This window comes from Ornithorhynchus anatinus, chromosome 2, assembly GCF_004115215.2.
Source record: "Ornithorhynchus anatinus isolate Pmale09 chromosome 2, mOrnAna1.pri.v4, whole genome shotgun sequence".
Lineage (NCBI taxonomy): Eukaryota > Metazoa > Chordata > Mammalia > Monotremata > Ornithorhynchidae > Ornithorhynchus > Ornithorhynchus anatinus.
Genome location: NC_041729.1, coordinates 102,826,601 through 102,842,435, shown reverse-complemented (window position 1 = coordinate 102,842,435; position 15,835 = coordinate 102,826,601). Strand labels below are relative to the sequence as shown.

Genomic DNA, 15,835 nt, shown 5'->3' with positions numbered 1-15,835 from the left:
AGTGGATCCATACGGTTTTCTTGGTAAAAATATGGAAGCGGTTTACCACTGCCTCCCTCCTCGCAGTAAACCTGAGTCTCTGCCCTCAGCTCTCTCCCTTGCCGCTGCTGCCCAGCACAGGGGAGTTTTGACTTGTGGCAGATTGCCTTCCGCTCGCTAGCCACTGCCCAAGCTAGGAATGGAATGGGTCGGCCTCCGCTGGACTCTTCCTCCCGTCGTCGAGACCGGTAGAGGACTGGAGACTCTCCAGGTGCGACCCCGAGAGGTTCCTCCTACTTTACTTTCTTGATTTCTTATTTCAACACAGCCTGCACAGTTCTCTAATGCCAACCTACTCAGTCTCACCTATCTCACCACCAACCCCTGGCCCCCATCCTGCCTCTAGCCCAGAATGCCCACCCCCGCCCCTTCATACCTGACAGACGATCATTTTCGAAGCCTTATTAAAAAGACATCTCCTCCAAGAGGCCTTCCCCAACTAATCCCTCATTTCCTCTTCTCCCACTGTCTTTGGCATCACCCTTTCTCTTGCAACCTTTATTCACCCCACCTCAGCCCCACAGCACTTATTTACATATCTGTAATATATTCATTTATTCAATAGTATTTATTGAGCGCTTACTATGTGCAGAGCACTGTACTAAGCGCTTGGGGTGAACAAGTCGGCAACAGATAGAGACAGTCCCTGCCGTTTGACGGGCTTACGGTCTAATCGGGGGAGACGGACGGACGAGAACGATGGCGATAAATAGAGTCGAGGGGAAGAACATCTCGTAAAAACCGATGGCGACTAAATAGAATCGAGGCGATGTACAATTCATTAACAAAATAAATAGGGTGACGAAAATATATACAGTTGAGCGGACGAGTACGGTGCCGTGGGGATGGGAAGGGAGAGGTGGAGGAGCAGAGGGAAAAGGGGAAAATGAGGGTTTAGCTGCGGAGAGGTGAAGGGGGGATGGCAGAGGGAGTAGAGGGAGAAGAGGAGCTCAGTCTGGGAAGGCCTCTCGGAGGAGGTGAGTTTTAAGTAGGGTTTTGAAGAGGGAAAGAGAATCGGTTTGGCGGAGGTGAGGAGGGAGGGCGTTCCGGGACCGCGGGAGGACGTGACCCGGGGGTCGACGGCGGGACGGGCGAGACCGAGGGACGGCGAGGAGGTGGGCGGCGGAGGAGCGGAGCGTGCGGGGTGGGCGGTAGAAAGAGAGAAGGGAGGAGAGGTAGGAAGGGGCAAGGTGACGGAGAGCCTCGAAGCCTAGAGTGAGGAGTTTTTGTTTGGAGCGGAGGTTGATAGGCAACCATAATGTCTGTATCCCCCTCTGGATTGTAAGCTGTGGATCTGGAGAACTATGGTACGCTCACTCCGTCCACATCCCCCATACCTTTTTGTGCACTTCAAAGAAACCTCCTTCAGCCTGTAAATTGGAAGTACTGAGATTAGTTGAACCCAACCGGAATCCTGGGTTCTACAGAAGACAACCCTGGGGGCTTCCAATTCTACTTAGCAGGCTGTGAGAGAAAAAAGTGATTCAGTCCAGTTTGGCCCCAGGGAAAGGATCTTGTGCACTCAGTCACACTAAATCAGATCTTAAAACTGCCAGAACTGTACAGTGTAGACTGACAAAACAATATCAATCAGTGGTATTTATTGAGTGCTTAGTAAGTGCAGAGCACCATTAAGTTCTTGGGAAAGTACAATATAACAGAAGAAACAAACATGCTCCCTGCCCATGATACGCTTACAGTCTAATAGTGATAACAATAATAATAACTGCCGTATTCTTTGAGTGCTTGCTGTGTTCCAGGCATTGTTCTAAGTGCTGCGGTATATACAAAATAATGAGATTGGACACAGTCCCTGTGTCGCAGAGGGCTCTCAATCTTAATCCCCATTTTACAGATGAGGTAACTGAGGCCCAGAGAAATGAAGTGACCTGCCTAAGGTCACAGAGCAGATAAGTGGTGGAGCCAGGACTAGAACACAGGTCCTTCTGACTCCAGAGCCCATGCTCTATCCACTAGGCGACGCTACTCTCGTCTAGAGGATGAGCTTATAGTCTAATACCTCCACAAATACCGGCAGAGAAAGGCCATGAAAGAAAATCACACTACAGCAATAAAATCAGTCAATCAATAGTACGTATTAAGGGACTACTGTGTACAAAGCCACTTACTGTAAGTGCTTGGGGGAATTCAACAGCATCAGTAGAAATGATCCCTGCCCTCAAGGAGTTTACAGTCTAGCAGGGAAGACAAACTCTACAGCAAATTACAGATAGGAGGAAGTAATAGAGCATCTAAGATAGGTGCTACAGGGGCTGGAGAGTATAATAATGATGGTATTCGTTAAGCGCTTATTATGTGTCAAGCACCTTTCTAAGTGCCGGGTTAGATACAAGCTAATCAGGTTGGACACAGTCCCTGCCCCGCATGGGACTCCCAGTCTCAAATGCCAAACTAATTCTCTTCCCCTCTTCAAAACCCTACTGAGAGCTCACCTTCTCTAAGAGGCCTTCCCAGATTGAGCTTCCCCTTTTCCCTCTGCTCCCTCTGTTGCCCCTCTACCTCCCTCCCCACCTCCTCTCAGCTAAGCCCCCTTTTCCCCCCTTTTTCCCTCTGCTCCTCCCCCCTCCCTTCCCCTCGGCACTGGGCTCGTCCACTCAATTGTATATATTTTTTTATTACCCTATTTATTCTGTTCATGAGATGTACATCACCTTGATTCTATTTATTGCTATTGTTTTTGTCCGTCTCCCCCGTTTAGACTGTAAGCCCGTCAAAGGGCAGGGGCTGTCTCTATCTGTTGCCGATTTGTACGTTCCAAGCGCTTAGGATAGTGCTCTGCAATAGTAAGCGCTCAATAAATACTATTGAATGAATGAATGAAATGTCATTTTTCAGATGAGGTAACTGAGGCACAGAGAAGTGAACTGACTTACCCAAGTTCACACAGCCGACAAGTGGCAGAGCCAGGATTAGAATCCACAACCTTCTGACTTCCAGGCCCGTGTTCTATCCACTGTGCCTTGATGCTTAAGTGACTTGCCCAAGGTCACACGGCAGACAACTGGGGGAGCCAGAATTAAAACCCAGGTATTTCTGACTCCCAAGCCCGTGCTCTATCCACTAGGCAACCCTCCTTCTCACTGCATATGCTGTTTCATTTGACAAGCTGGAGAAAATGGGATCGAGAGACTAGAAAGTTATCGGAGAAGACTTCCTGGAGATGTGACTTTTAGGAGGGCTCTGAACATGGGGCGAGCTCTGATCTCTTGGGTAGGAAAGAGGGAGGAGTTGCAGACAGAGAGGAGGGTTTAAGCAATAGTTTGGTGGTAGGATACATGAGGGTGAGGTAACATGAGTAGCTCAGCTTGAGAGTCTGAACTGGGGTCTACTGGGAGAAGAGATGCATAAGTAGGAGGGACAGCGTCAAATGAATGTCTTCAACTCAACCGTCATAAGTACCGGCTTGATGTGGAGAGGAATGGGAAATCATTGGAGGGACCTGAGGAGAAGGGAAATAAATGTGGGCGGGGACTCATTTCAGAAAAACGATCTGGGCGGCACAGCCAAGTACAGGTCTGGATGAATGAGAAGAGTGGAGGCAGGGAGATCAGCAAGGAAATATTTCAGGCTCTTTCCTGCCACAGTGACCAATTAAATCATCAAAATCCCTTTTATGTCCCCTAACACATCAATCAATTAATCAGTTGCATTTATCGAGCGCTTTGTGTGTGCAGAACTCTATAGTAAGCTCATAATAATAATAATAATGGTATTTGTTAAGCATTTACCATGTGGCAGGCACTGTACTACAATAAGCACTGGGATGGATACACGCAATTTGTCCCTATCCTACATGGGGCTCACAGTTTTAATTCCCATTTTGCAGATGAGGTAACTGCGGCCCCGAGAAGTGAAGCGACTGCCCAAGGTCACACGGCAGACAAGTGGCGGAACCGGGATTAGAACCCATGACCTTCTGACTCCCGGGCCCGTGCTCTATCCGTTATGCCGTGCTCTTGGGAGAGGGCAATGTGACAGAGCTGGCAGACACGGTCCCTGCGCACAATGTTATACTAAAAATGAGACTCTATAGCTGATAAGTCTACATTCACCTTCGACGTGAGTCAGAGAGCTATTCAGTGAACAGCAATGTGATTATTAATATTAATGTTAAATTTGGTAAATATGCACCAAGATAAGCGTTCCATGTTGTATAACTGGCAGGTGGAAGAGAGTAAATACAGCATAATTACATAATGCTCAGCTTGCTTTGAAAAAAATTAAGATCTTACCTCAAACCAAAGATATGTGACTGTTCGTAGTTAAATAAAGAGCGAATCTTAGCTTCCGAATTCAAAGCAATAAGCCTATCGATGAGGTCCTGAAAAAGAAAGTGTTAGATTTAGATTTTCAAGCAAATACCTCCAAGTGTTAGCACGTGTCAATCAATCGATCGGTGGTATCTGTTGAAAATTTACTGCGTGCAGAGCAGGGTCTGTGCACTTGGGAGAAAGCGCATTATAACGAATTATTTATTTATACTAATGTCTCTCTTGCACTGTAGGCTCACTGAGGGCTCGAAACATGTCTACCAACTCTGCTGTACTGTATTCTTCCAATTGTTTAGTTCAGTGCTCTGCATACAGCATACTCTTAATACAACTGATTGAATTTAACAGATTCGGTGAAAATATCCTGCTCAAAAGAAGCTTACGGTCTAGAGGGAGAGACAGACATTAAAATAAATTATGGCTACGTACATAAGTGCTGTGGGGCTGAGGGTGGGGTGAATAAGGGGTACAGTTCTATGTGCAAGGGTGACACGGAAGGGAAACGGAGAAGGGGAGATGAGGGCTTAGTGAGGGAAGGCCTCTTGGAGGAGATGTGATTTTAATAAGGCTTTGAAAGTGGGATCCGTCAGATGTGAAGGAGGAGGGAGTCCCAGGACATGGGTAAGGGCTCGGCGGTGAGATGAGACAGATACAGTGAGTTAGGCTGGCGTTAGGACAGCAAAGTGAGCGTGATGGGTCGCATTAGGAAATCAGTGAGGAAAGATAGGAGGGGAAGAGTGATTGAGTACTTTAAAACTGATGCTCAGAAGTTTCTGATTGATCTGGGCATGTCACTCCCTTCTTAAACACCTCCAGTGGTTGCCTATCAACCTCCGCTCCAAACAAAAACTCCTCACTCTAGGCTTCGAGGCTCTCCGTCACCTTGCCCCTTCCTACCTCTCCTCCCTTCTCTCTTTCTACCGCCCGCCCCGCACGCTCCGCTCCTCCGCCGCCCACCTCCTCGCCGTCCCTCGGTCTCGCCCGTCCCGCCGTCGACCCCCGGGCCACGTCCTCCCGCGGTCCCGGAACGTCCTCCCTCCTCACCTCCGCCAAACTGATTCTCTTCCCCTCTTCAAATCCCTACTTAAAGCTCACCTCCTCCAAGAGGCCTTCCCACACTGAGCTCCCCCCTTTTCCCTCTGCTCCCTCTACCCCCCCTTCACCTCTCCGCAGCTAAACCCTCTTCTCCCCCCTTTCCCTCTCCTCCTCCCCCTCTCCCGTCCCACCCCCTCAGCACTGTATTTGTCCGCTCAACTGTATATATCTTTATCACCTTATTTGTTTTGTTTATTTTGTTTAATGAGATGTACATCACCCTGATTCTATTTAGTTGCCATTGCTTTTATGAGATGTTCTTCCCCCTGACTCTATTTATTGCCATTGTTCTCGTCTGCCCGTCTCCCCCGATTAGACTGTAAGCCCGTCAAAGGGCAGGGACTGTCTCTATCTATTGCCGACTTGTACATTCCAAGCGCTTAGTACATTGCTCTGCACATAGTAAGCGCTCAATAAATACTATTGGATGAATGAATGAATTCAGAAGTGGATGGGCAACCACCGGAGGCTCTCGAGGGGTGGAAAAACATGGATTCAGTGTTTTTTCAGATAAATGATTCAGACAGCAGAGTGAACTTCTGACTGAATTGGGAAAGACGGGAGGCAGGGAGGTCAGCGAGGAGGCTGATGCAGAAATCGAGGCGTGGACCAATGTGGTAGCAATTTGGATGGAGAGGAAAGGGGGGATTTTGGTAATGTTGTGAAGGTTGAACTGAGAGGACTCAGTGGCAGATTGAATATGTGGGTTGATCGAGAGAGATGAGCTGAGGATAACGCCAAGGTTATGGGCTTGTGAGACAGGAAGGTTGGTAATGCTGTCTACAGTAATGGGGAAGTCAGGTGGAGGACAGGGTTTGGGTGGGAAGACGACGAGTTCTGTTTTGGACACGTTAAGTTTGAAATGTCACTAGAATAGCCAAGTAGAGATGCCCTGAGAGTAGGAGGAAATATGAGACTCAAAGGAGGAGAAAGATCAGGGCTGGAGATGTAGTTTTAATCAATCAATCATATTTACTGAGCACTTATTATGGGCAAAGTACTATACTAAGCAGTCAGGAGAGTCCAATACAACAAAATCAGCAGAGATGTTCCCTGCCCATAACGTGCTCACAGTTTAGAGGGGAAGACAGACACTAATATAAATAATTTGTAATATATAATTTAAAGATATGTACATCTTTAAGGTACATGTAATATATATAATTTGTAATATATAATTTAAAGAAATGTACATAAGTGCTGCGGGGTTGGGGGTGGGGAGAATATCAAGCGTCCAGAGGTCACAGATTGAAGTGTGCAAACGACGCAGACGGGAGAGCAAGCTGGGAAAAAGAGGACTCGATCGGGGAAGGCTTCTTGGAGGAGCTATGACCTTAGTACTAGCTTAAAGGTCAGGAGAGTGGTGGTCTGGCATATATGGAGCAGGAGGGAATTCCAGGCTAGTAGGAGGACGTGGAAAAGGTGTCGACAGCGAGACAGATGAGAACGGGGCACAGTAAGCTGGCACTAGAGGAATGGAGTGTGCGGGCTGGGCTGCAGTAGGAGATCGGTGAGGTGAGGCGGGAGGGGGGGCGAGCTGATTGAATGATTTAAAGCCGACAGTAGGGAGTTTCTGTTTGATGCAGAAGTGGATGGGCAACTATTAGGGATTCCTGAGGTGTGGGGAGACATAAACTGAATGTTTTTGTTGATAAATGATTCATGCAGTAGAGTGAAGTAAGAATTGGAGCGGGAAGAGACAGGAGGCTGGGGAGTCAGCAGAGAAGCGGATGCAATAGTCAAGGCCGATAAAACAGCAGTAAGAGATGATATTTGAAACCATGGGAGCGACAAGGTTCTCCAGGGCACAGAGCGTAGATGGAGAAGAGAAGGGGACCCAGACTGTGTCCAACCTGAATATCTTGTATCGACCCCAGTGCTTAGAACAGTGCTTGGCACCTAGTAAGCACTTAAGTGCCATAATTATTATTATCATTATTACTATTAACTAAGCTCTGACGGTCTCCCACAATTACGGGATGGGAAGTAGAGGAGGAGTTCATGAAAGAGATTGAGAATGAGCAGCCGGAGAGATAGGGGGAGAACCAAGAGAGGACAGTGTCAGCAAAGCCCAAGTTGGCTAATGTTCCATGAGAAGTGGATGGTCCAACGTGTCAAAGGCAGCTGAGAGGTTGAGGAGGATCGGGGTAGAGTAGAGACCATTGGATTTGGCAAGATGGAGATCGCCGGCGGCCTTAGAGGGGGCAGTTTCCCTGAAATGAAAGGAGCGGAAGCCAAATTGGAGGGGGGGGTCGTGGTGAGAGATGGAGGAGAGAAATAGGAGGCCATGGGCGAAGACAACTCGCTTAAGGAGTTTTGAGAGGAATGGCAGGAGGGAGATGGGGCAACGGTCGGGAGGAGCCATGGGGTCAAGGGAGGGGTTTTTAGGGGAGCCATGGGCTTGTTTGAAAGCAGTGGGGAAGAAGCCAGTGGAGAGGGAACTGCTGAAGATGGCAGTCAAGGAGGGAGGAAGGGAGGGGGCAAGCGTTCCGATACGGTGCAAAGGGATGGGGTCGGCGGCCCTGGTGGAGGGGGTAGTTTTTAAGGGGAGGTGGGAGATCTCCCGAGATATCGCTAGGAAAAATGGGAGAGTCAAAGAAAGGGCCGGATGCGTGAAGGCCGTACCGCTCGACCCAGAACCAAGTTTTGTTTCATTTGGCTATTAAAGTTGGAAGCATTCGATAACGAAGAATAATTTCTTAACATAAAAATCTATATAAAAATCAATGCATTTAGATGATTAAAAAGTAATAAAGGAAAACACTTAAAATCCAAAGGGGGAAATGCTCTAAAGTGAACTAATTGATACGTATTAAATAATACAGGTGACACGTTCTAGGGCTAAAACTGGAGACATAAATTCCTAAAATACCCGATTGTTTAACTTGATCCAAATCTCGGGAAATAAATGATTCAGCCTGACAATATCCCTCGGTGAATCGAACACCTCTAGCAGAACACAATAGCTCTGAGGCGCTGATAGTCTACTGTGAAAATCCACACTGAAAGTTCCCTGGGCACTTGAAGAGACATATTTTTTGATGTGACAGACTAATGGCTGTGAAAGCATAATTATGGCTTACTATGTCAAGGCCTTCCCTTTCTTAAAGGAAGTCGTCCATGGTAATGAAGCGATATCTATTGTGTCGGTGACATTCACCCACTTGACAGTGATCTCCCGTTACTAGAGTCACACACTTACACTCGATCGGAAAATGTGTGTCTTAAAATGGGAGTACCAAAATAAAAGGAAATCACTAGTTGGCTTTCATTTTATTGCACACGTACGGTTGAATTATATTTTTACCCGAACAATAGACGGCACTCTGGCCTCGAAATCGAGATAAGGGATATGTATCCATCTTGTCCTTTGGAAGACAATTTTCAATGGGGTCCCTGTCCTTCGTAACGACGAGGATAATTCTGAGGATGGCCTACAGCTAAATGGTCTAAAATACCAGAGAAAACACGTTTCTAATTTAACTTTATTTGGGTGAGTTAACATCTGAGGCATAATTATTACGGGCAAATGATTGTTTCCATGTTTATGGAAATAAAAATGAAACCAATTAAGGAGGGAGATTCTAAATTTTGCATTAGAACTACTGGGCAATTCACATGCTTTCTGCTTTAAAACACAGCTGATAAACTGGGCTCAGAACCAATTCTCTTCCAATCCGTCGCCTGATTTTGCGATACCAAAATAGAGGCTAAATCCTTTATAGCGGTGCCGACGCTTTGCCTTCCGTCTTCAATCTATTAAGAAATCGCTCGTATTTACTGACTGCCTACTCTGTGTCGACTAACACACACACACACACACGTTACATATGTTAGCACGCATTCGAGATCATACGATGCAGTTCGAAGACACACTGCCTGCCGTTACAGAGATCAGCCCCTAGACCGAGACACAAACACGAGATAATTTGCAGAAAGAAGAGGAGACAGGAAAAATAGATACGTAGATGAGTAAGTGCTTAAATGACAGGTTACGTACATTCGTATGTACAGTAGGGTTACGGGTTATTATTATTATGGTATTTGTTAAGCGCGTACTATGTTCCAAGCACTGTTCTAAGCACTGAGGGGAGATACAGGGCAATCAGGTTGCTCCACGTGGGGCTCACGGTCTTAATCCCCGTTTTACAGATGAGGTAAGTGAGGCACAGAAAAGTCAAGTGACTGGCCCAAAGTCACACAGCTGACGAGTGGCGGAGGCGGGATCAGAACTCACGACCTCTGACTCCCAAGCCCGGGCTCTTTCCACTAAACCACGCTGCTTGGGGAGAAGTGTGGCCTAGTGGGAAAACGAAACAAAACACGCGACTGGGAGTCAGGAGACCTAGATTCTAGTCCCAGCTCTGCCACTAACCTTGACAAGAGACCTTGGGTAAGTCACTTGGCTTCCCTCTGCCTCAGTTTCCTAATCAATCAAATGGCGATTAAATACCTGTTCTCTCTCCCTTTGGACTGCGGGCCTCATGTAGAACAGACACGTCTGATCTCATTGCTTCAGATTGCACTAAAATGAATGACATGTTTTCTACAAAATACATTTTTGTATTTTTCCTTTTCTAACTAAAGTTCTAGCACCGTATCGCTTCACATAGAATCCGTTCCCACATACAGCTTTACAGCTGGGAACATCTACCCCTATGCTAATGCAGTGCCTGACTCATAGTAAGTGCTTAGCAAATACCATTAAAAAATCCCTTACAGCCTAAAGGAAAACACTAGCTATCAAATAACATTGCCCCTGTAAACACTCACCACTGGTTGTAAATGCTGTCAGTGTTCCAGAAAAAAGTGCCAAGACAGAGCCCTCTCTGAGACTATCGACCAAGGGCTCTCATTAAAAGCGGCCCCCAAGCCCCCGGTGTTGACTGGTGTGGCTTAGTGGAAAGAGCCCGGGCTTGGGAGTCAGAGGTGGTGGGTTCTAATCCCGGCTCCGCCACTTATCAGCTGTGTGATTTGGGGAAAGTCACTTCACTTCTCTGTGCCTCAGTGACCTCATCTGGAAAATGGGGAGTAAGACTGTTAGCCCCACGTGGGACAACCCGATCACCTTGTATCTGTCCCAGCGCTTAGAACAGTGCTTGGCACATAGTAAGCGCTTAACAAATACCATCATCATTATTACTCTCCCTTCCTCTCCCCTCAGCACTGTGCTCATTTGTATATATTTTTACTACCCTATTTATTTTGTTAATGAGGTGTACATCCCCTTGATCCTATTTATTGCTTTTGCTTTTGTCTGTCTCCCCCGATTATTCAGTAGTGTTTATTGAGAGCTTACTATGTGCAGAGCACTGCACTAAGCGCTTGGGACGTACAATTCGGCAACAGAGAGAGACAATCCCTGCCCAATGACGGGCTGTGCTAAGCGCTGAGGTAGACCCAAGCAACCGGGTGGGACACAGTCTTAATCCCCATTTTACAGATGAGGTTACCCAGGCACAGAGGAGTTAAATGACTTGCCCAAGGTCACACACAAGTCTTCCACACGGTCTTCTGCCTGGCATATACTTGCAACTGCTTTCACTGCCATAAGATCGTAAGCTCCCTGAAGGCAGGAACTGGGTCGTTAACTTCCTCTCTACGTCCCTCGGGTACGGAGTTCGGGGCTCTACCCACAACAGCTGATGATGTTGAAGAAAAAGAAGAAAATAGATCCGCAATGCCTCGCTACGGTTCCTCACGGGTTCGCAGCCGATCACCTTTCTCCACGCGTCGGCGATTGACTCGTGCAAGCCATAAGGAATTAACACCTGTAGACCTTCACAAGTACTATACATTTGGCGGCAAACAAAAATGAAAGTTCCGATTAGACTGAGGGCCCGTCATTGGGCAGGGATTGTCTCTATCTGTTGCCGAATTGTACATTCCAAGCGCTTAGTACAGTGTTCTGCACATAGTATGTGCTCAAAAAATACTAAAACACTATTATTATTATTATTATTATTATTCTAGGGGCCAATTTTAGTTCCTCCTGAGCAGGGATGTTCCTCACCTCTTCCCCAAGCATCTCCTCATCACCTCATAGCCAAGTGCTCTCCTTGACCAGCTCGCTGCCTTGGACACTGCATATCATTACCTCATCCTTGAAACACTTTCAAACCTCGGTGTGCCAAGCCAGTTATCACCTGTGTATCCATTAGGCCACGAGAGGCAGAGTGGCCTGATGGATACAGCACAGACCTGGTAGTCAGAGAGACCTGGGTTCTAATCCCGACTCCTCCGCTTGTCTGCTGTGTGACCCTGGACAAGACACTTAACTTCTCTGGGCCTCAGCTCCCTCATCGGTTAAGTGGAGATTAAGACTGTGAGCCCCATCTGGGACAGGGACCGTCTCCAACCCGATTATCTCGTATCTATCCCAGCGCTTCGAACAATGCCTAGCACATAGTAAATGTCTAACGAATACCACATTTTTATTATTATCATTACTGTTATCATCATTATTATTTCTCCCCTTCCAGACTGTAAATTCACTGTGGACAGGGAATGTGTCTGTTACAATGTTCATTCATTCAAACGTATTTATTGAGCGCTTACTATGTGCAGAGCAGTGTACTAAGCGCTTGGAATGTACAATTCGGCGACAGATAGAGACCATCCCTGCCCATCGTCGCGCTTACAGTCTAATCGGGAGAGACAGACGGATAAAAACAAGACAACTTAATCGCAATAGATAGAATCAAGGGGATGTACACCTCGTTAACAAAATAAGTAGGGTAATAAAAATATATACAGATGAGCACAGTGCTGAGGGGAGGGGAAGGGAGAGGGGGAGGAGCAGAGGGAAAGTGGGGAAAGGGGGATTAGCTGAGGGGAGGTGAAGGGGGGGGGCAGAGAGGGAGCAGAGGGGAAAGGGGAAGCTCAGTCTGGGAAGGCCTCTTGGAGGAGGTGAGCTCTCATGAGCCCGTTGATGGCCAGGGATTGTCTCTACCTGTTGCCGAATTGTCCATTCCAAGCGCTTAGTACAGTGCTCTGCACACAGTAAGCACTCAATAAATATGAATGAATGAATATTGTTATATGGCACTCTCCCAATCACTTAGTACAGTGCTCTGCATACCGTAAGTGCTCAATAAATATAATTGACCTATACGAGTGGTAAGTGCTCAAAAAAATCCCATTAAGCCACATCACCTCTTTCAACCATTTCTAGCTCTTATGAACTCTATTACATTCTCCTTACTATGCACATAAACACGTCCACTCAGGGCGATGATTCTGATGGGTTTGTAAATATCTTTTCGTTTGTCTAACCCATTAAGAGGGTAGACGAGCAAATTCCTTATGGGCATAGAATGTTTCACTTCATTCATTCATTCATTCAATAATATTTATTGAGCGCTTTACTCAATAAATACTATTGAATGAATGAACTTCACCGTTTCAAACTTCCCAAGAAAGCACCCGGTGGGTGCTCAATAAATATCACTATGACTACTGGACATTTTAGACTCATTTCCGGGGAAAAAAAAGTCTACTTGTCCTTCTAAATCCATTGCCAGTCTACAGTCTTCTCTCTTGGTAGTACTTTCTTCTGCAAAGTCTATGAAACTGAATCTACCTAGATTATTTTCAAACACTAGCTTAAATCATTTTCTCCCTTGTCTCACGAGTGGAACCTGCATTGATCTGTCCTTGGTTAGTGCTCTGAGACTTCCGAGGGAAAAAGTTCTATGTGATGTCATATTGCATTATATTTCATAGGTTGTGTTATATTTTGAAGAAAACTGTCCTTCATATCTGTTTTGAATAAAAGCAGCGTGGCTCAGTGGAAAGAGCCAAGGCTTGGGAGTCGGAGGTCATGGGTTTGAATCCCGGCTCCGCCACTTATGTTGGTATTTGTTGGTATTTGTTAAGCGCTTACTGTGTGCAGAGCACTGTTCTAAGCGCTGGGGTAGATACAGGGTAATCAGGTTGCCCCACGTGAGGCTCACAGTTAATCCCCCTTTTACAGATGAGGGAACTGAGGTACTGAGAAGTGAAGTGACTTGCCCACAGTCACACAGCTGACAAGTGGGAGATCCGGAATTCGAACCCGTGACCTCTGATTTCCAAGCCCGGGCTCTTCTCCCTGAACCACACTGCACTTGTCACCTGTGTGACTGTGGGCAAGTCACTTCACTTCTCTGTGCCTCAGTTACCTCAACCTGATGACCCTGTATCTACTCCAACGCTTAGAACAGTGCTCTGCACACAGTTAAGTGCTTAACAAATACCAACATTATTATTAGTAGTATTAATAAAAGAAAATAACCCTGTACTATAACTTGGTACTTCAAACAAATTATTCCATTCTCTAGTGAAGTACAAAGAGGTGAACAATCCGACCAGTTTTGAACAACATTTGCGCTATCGTGGTATTTGTTTAGCGCTCACTGTGGCCCAAATGCTGCTAAGAGTTGGGACAGATACAAGATAGGTCGGTCCCAGGTGGGATTCCGAGTCTAAAAGTCGGAGGGAGAGTAGGCATTAAATCCCCATTTTCCAGATGAAGACACAGAGAAGTTAAGCGATTTGCCCCAAATCACACGGCAGGTAAGTGGTGGACCCGGGATAATAATAATAATAATAATGTTGGTATTTGTTAAGCGCTTACTATGTGCCGAGCACTGTTCTAAGCGCTGGGGTAGACCCGGGGGAATCAGGTTGTCCCACGTGGGGCTCACAGTCTTAATCCCCATTTTACAGATGAGGTCACTGAGGCACAGAGAGGTTAAGTGACTTGCCCACAGTCACACAGCTGACAAGTGGCAGAGCCGGGATTCGAACTCATGAGCCCCGACTCCAAAGCCCGTGCTCTTTCCACTGTGCCACGCTGCTTCTCTGTGCCACGCTGCTTCTCTAGTGATGAGAACGCAGGTCCTCCGGTTCCCAGACGCCTGCCCTTTCCACTAGGCCACACTGCTTCTCTAGTGTCCCCTCACTTATTCTCCGACTGTGAGTTCTTCGTAGGGCTCTAGATACACGATAGGCACTCAATATATATGCATATGTCCATCATTTATTTTAATGTCTGTCTCCCCCTCTAGACTATTAGCTCCCGACGGGCAGAGAACGTGTCTACCAGCTCTGTTGTACTGGATTCTCCCAAATGCTTAGCACACTGTTCTACACAGTGTAAGCACTCAAAAAGTACTACTGACTGAGGAATATGGTGCTACTGATTGGGCGGGCCATTTGAAAGCAAGTTTTAAAACATTCTGGGGGAAGGAAACAACCTTTGGAAACAGTACCAGGGACTGATTTTATGGAGCAAGCGGAATTGGAGGAAAAGCTATTTTGTCAGAGGCGGCGGCAGGGAACGGATCTAGCTCGAGGGGTTCTAGCGTCGAGGGGGATCTGGTGAATTAAGGCAGACATTGTGTCAAGGGGGATTTGGTGAAGAAAGGCAGACATTTTAGGTTGTGTTCCCCTTGTCCTACGGTGTCTCCTGTGGTGGAGTTTTGTTCTGTTTTGAAAGACGACAGTTTTGAAATGGTCGGCAACCCGGATTAAGATGCACGGCCTAGAATAGAGCACAGGGTTGGGAGTCAGAAGGACCTGGGTTCTAATCCCGGCTCCACCACTTGTCCGCTCTGGGACCTCGGGCAAGTCACTTAGCTGCTCTGTGTTTCAGTTACCTCATCTGTAAAATGGAGATTAAGACAATGAGCCCGATATGGGACAGGGAGGGTGTCCTACCAAATTAGCTTGTCATTATACTAGTGCTTCGTACAGTGTCTGGCACAGAGGTGCTTCACAAATGCCATTAAATATAGATGGGGGGGTGTGTGTGTACGTGTGTGTGTTTGAGAATAAAATGGCTAAGTAGGGGATGGAATAATAGAGTCCCAGAATTAAAAAGAAAATCAACTGTGAAATTCAAACTCTGAAGAAAATAGCAATAGACAGTGGGGATTTTAAAGGCCAAGGAGGAGCTGAACTGGGCAGGACTCTTCGATTCTCAGGGACGTGACATTTTCAGGAAACAAAGATGGCGAGAGGGTCTGGTATTAGGGTAATAATAATAATCATAATAATTGTGGTATTTGTTAAGCGCTTACTACGTGCCAGGCACTGTACTAAGCACTGGGGTGGGATAAAGGAAATCCGACTGGACCCGGTCCCTGTCCCATGTGGGGCTCACGGTCTCAATCCCCATTTTACAGATGAGGTCACTGAGGCCCAGAGCACCCAGAGGTGTCCCAACTCCGCTTTGGGTCTCCCAGCCCTAGCCCCCTATCTACAGAGGGGAGCGGCAGAAACTCACGCTCTGCTGACGAACGCCAGGTAAGAGGGTGAGTTGCGGCCTGAAGCGCCTCTAGTGGAAAGAGCCCGGGCTTGGGAGTCAGAGGTCGTGGGTTCTAATCCCGGCTCCGCCACTTGTCAGCTGTGTGACTTTGGGCCAG

At 46.9% G+C, this 15,835-nt stretch overlaps 1 protein-coding gene and 1 non-coding gene across 4 annotated transcripts in view; both read right to left on the bottom strand.

Annotated features, from left to right (window-relative positions):
• TBC1D32 (TBC1 domain family member 32) overlaps nucleotides 1-15,835 on the bottom strand; it is a 235,422-nt gene that overhangs the window by 114,330 nt on the left and 105,257 nt on the right. For all 3 annotated transcript variants that reach the window (XM_029056266.2, XM_029056257.2, XM_029056276.2), the window contains one exon: nucleotides 4,293-4,381. In XM_029056266.2, the coding sequence (XP_028912099.1) occupies nucleotides 4,293-4,381 (89 nt within the window). The remainder of the gene's footprint in view (nucleotides 1-4,292; nucleotides 4,382-15,835) is intronic.
• On the bottom strand, nucleotides 131-268 carry LOC114809804. Its single transcript, XR_003757580.1, has one exon. It is a non-coding gene; the product is annotated as a small nucleolar RNA SNORA7 (small nucleolar RNA).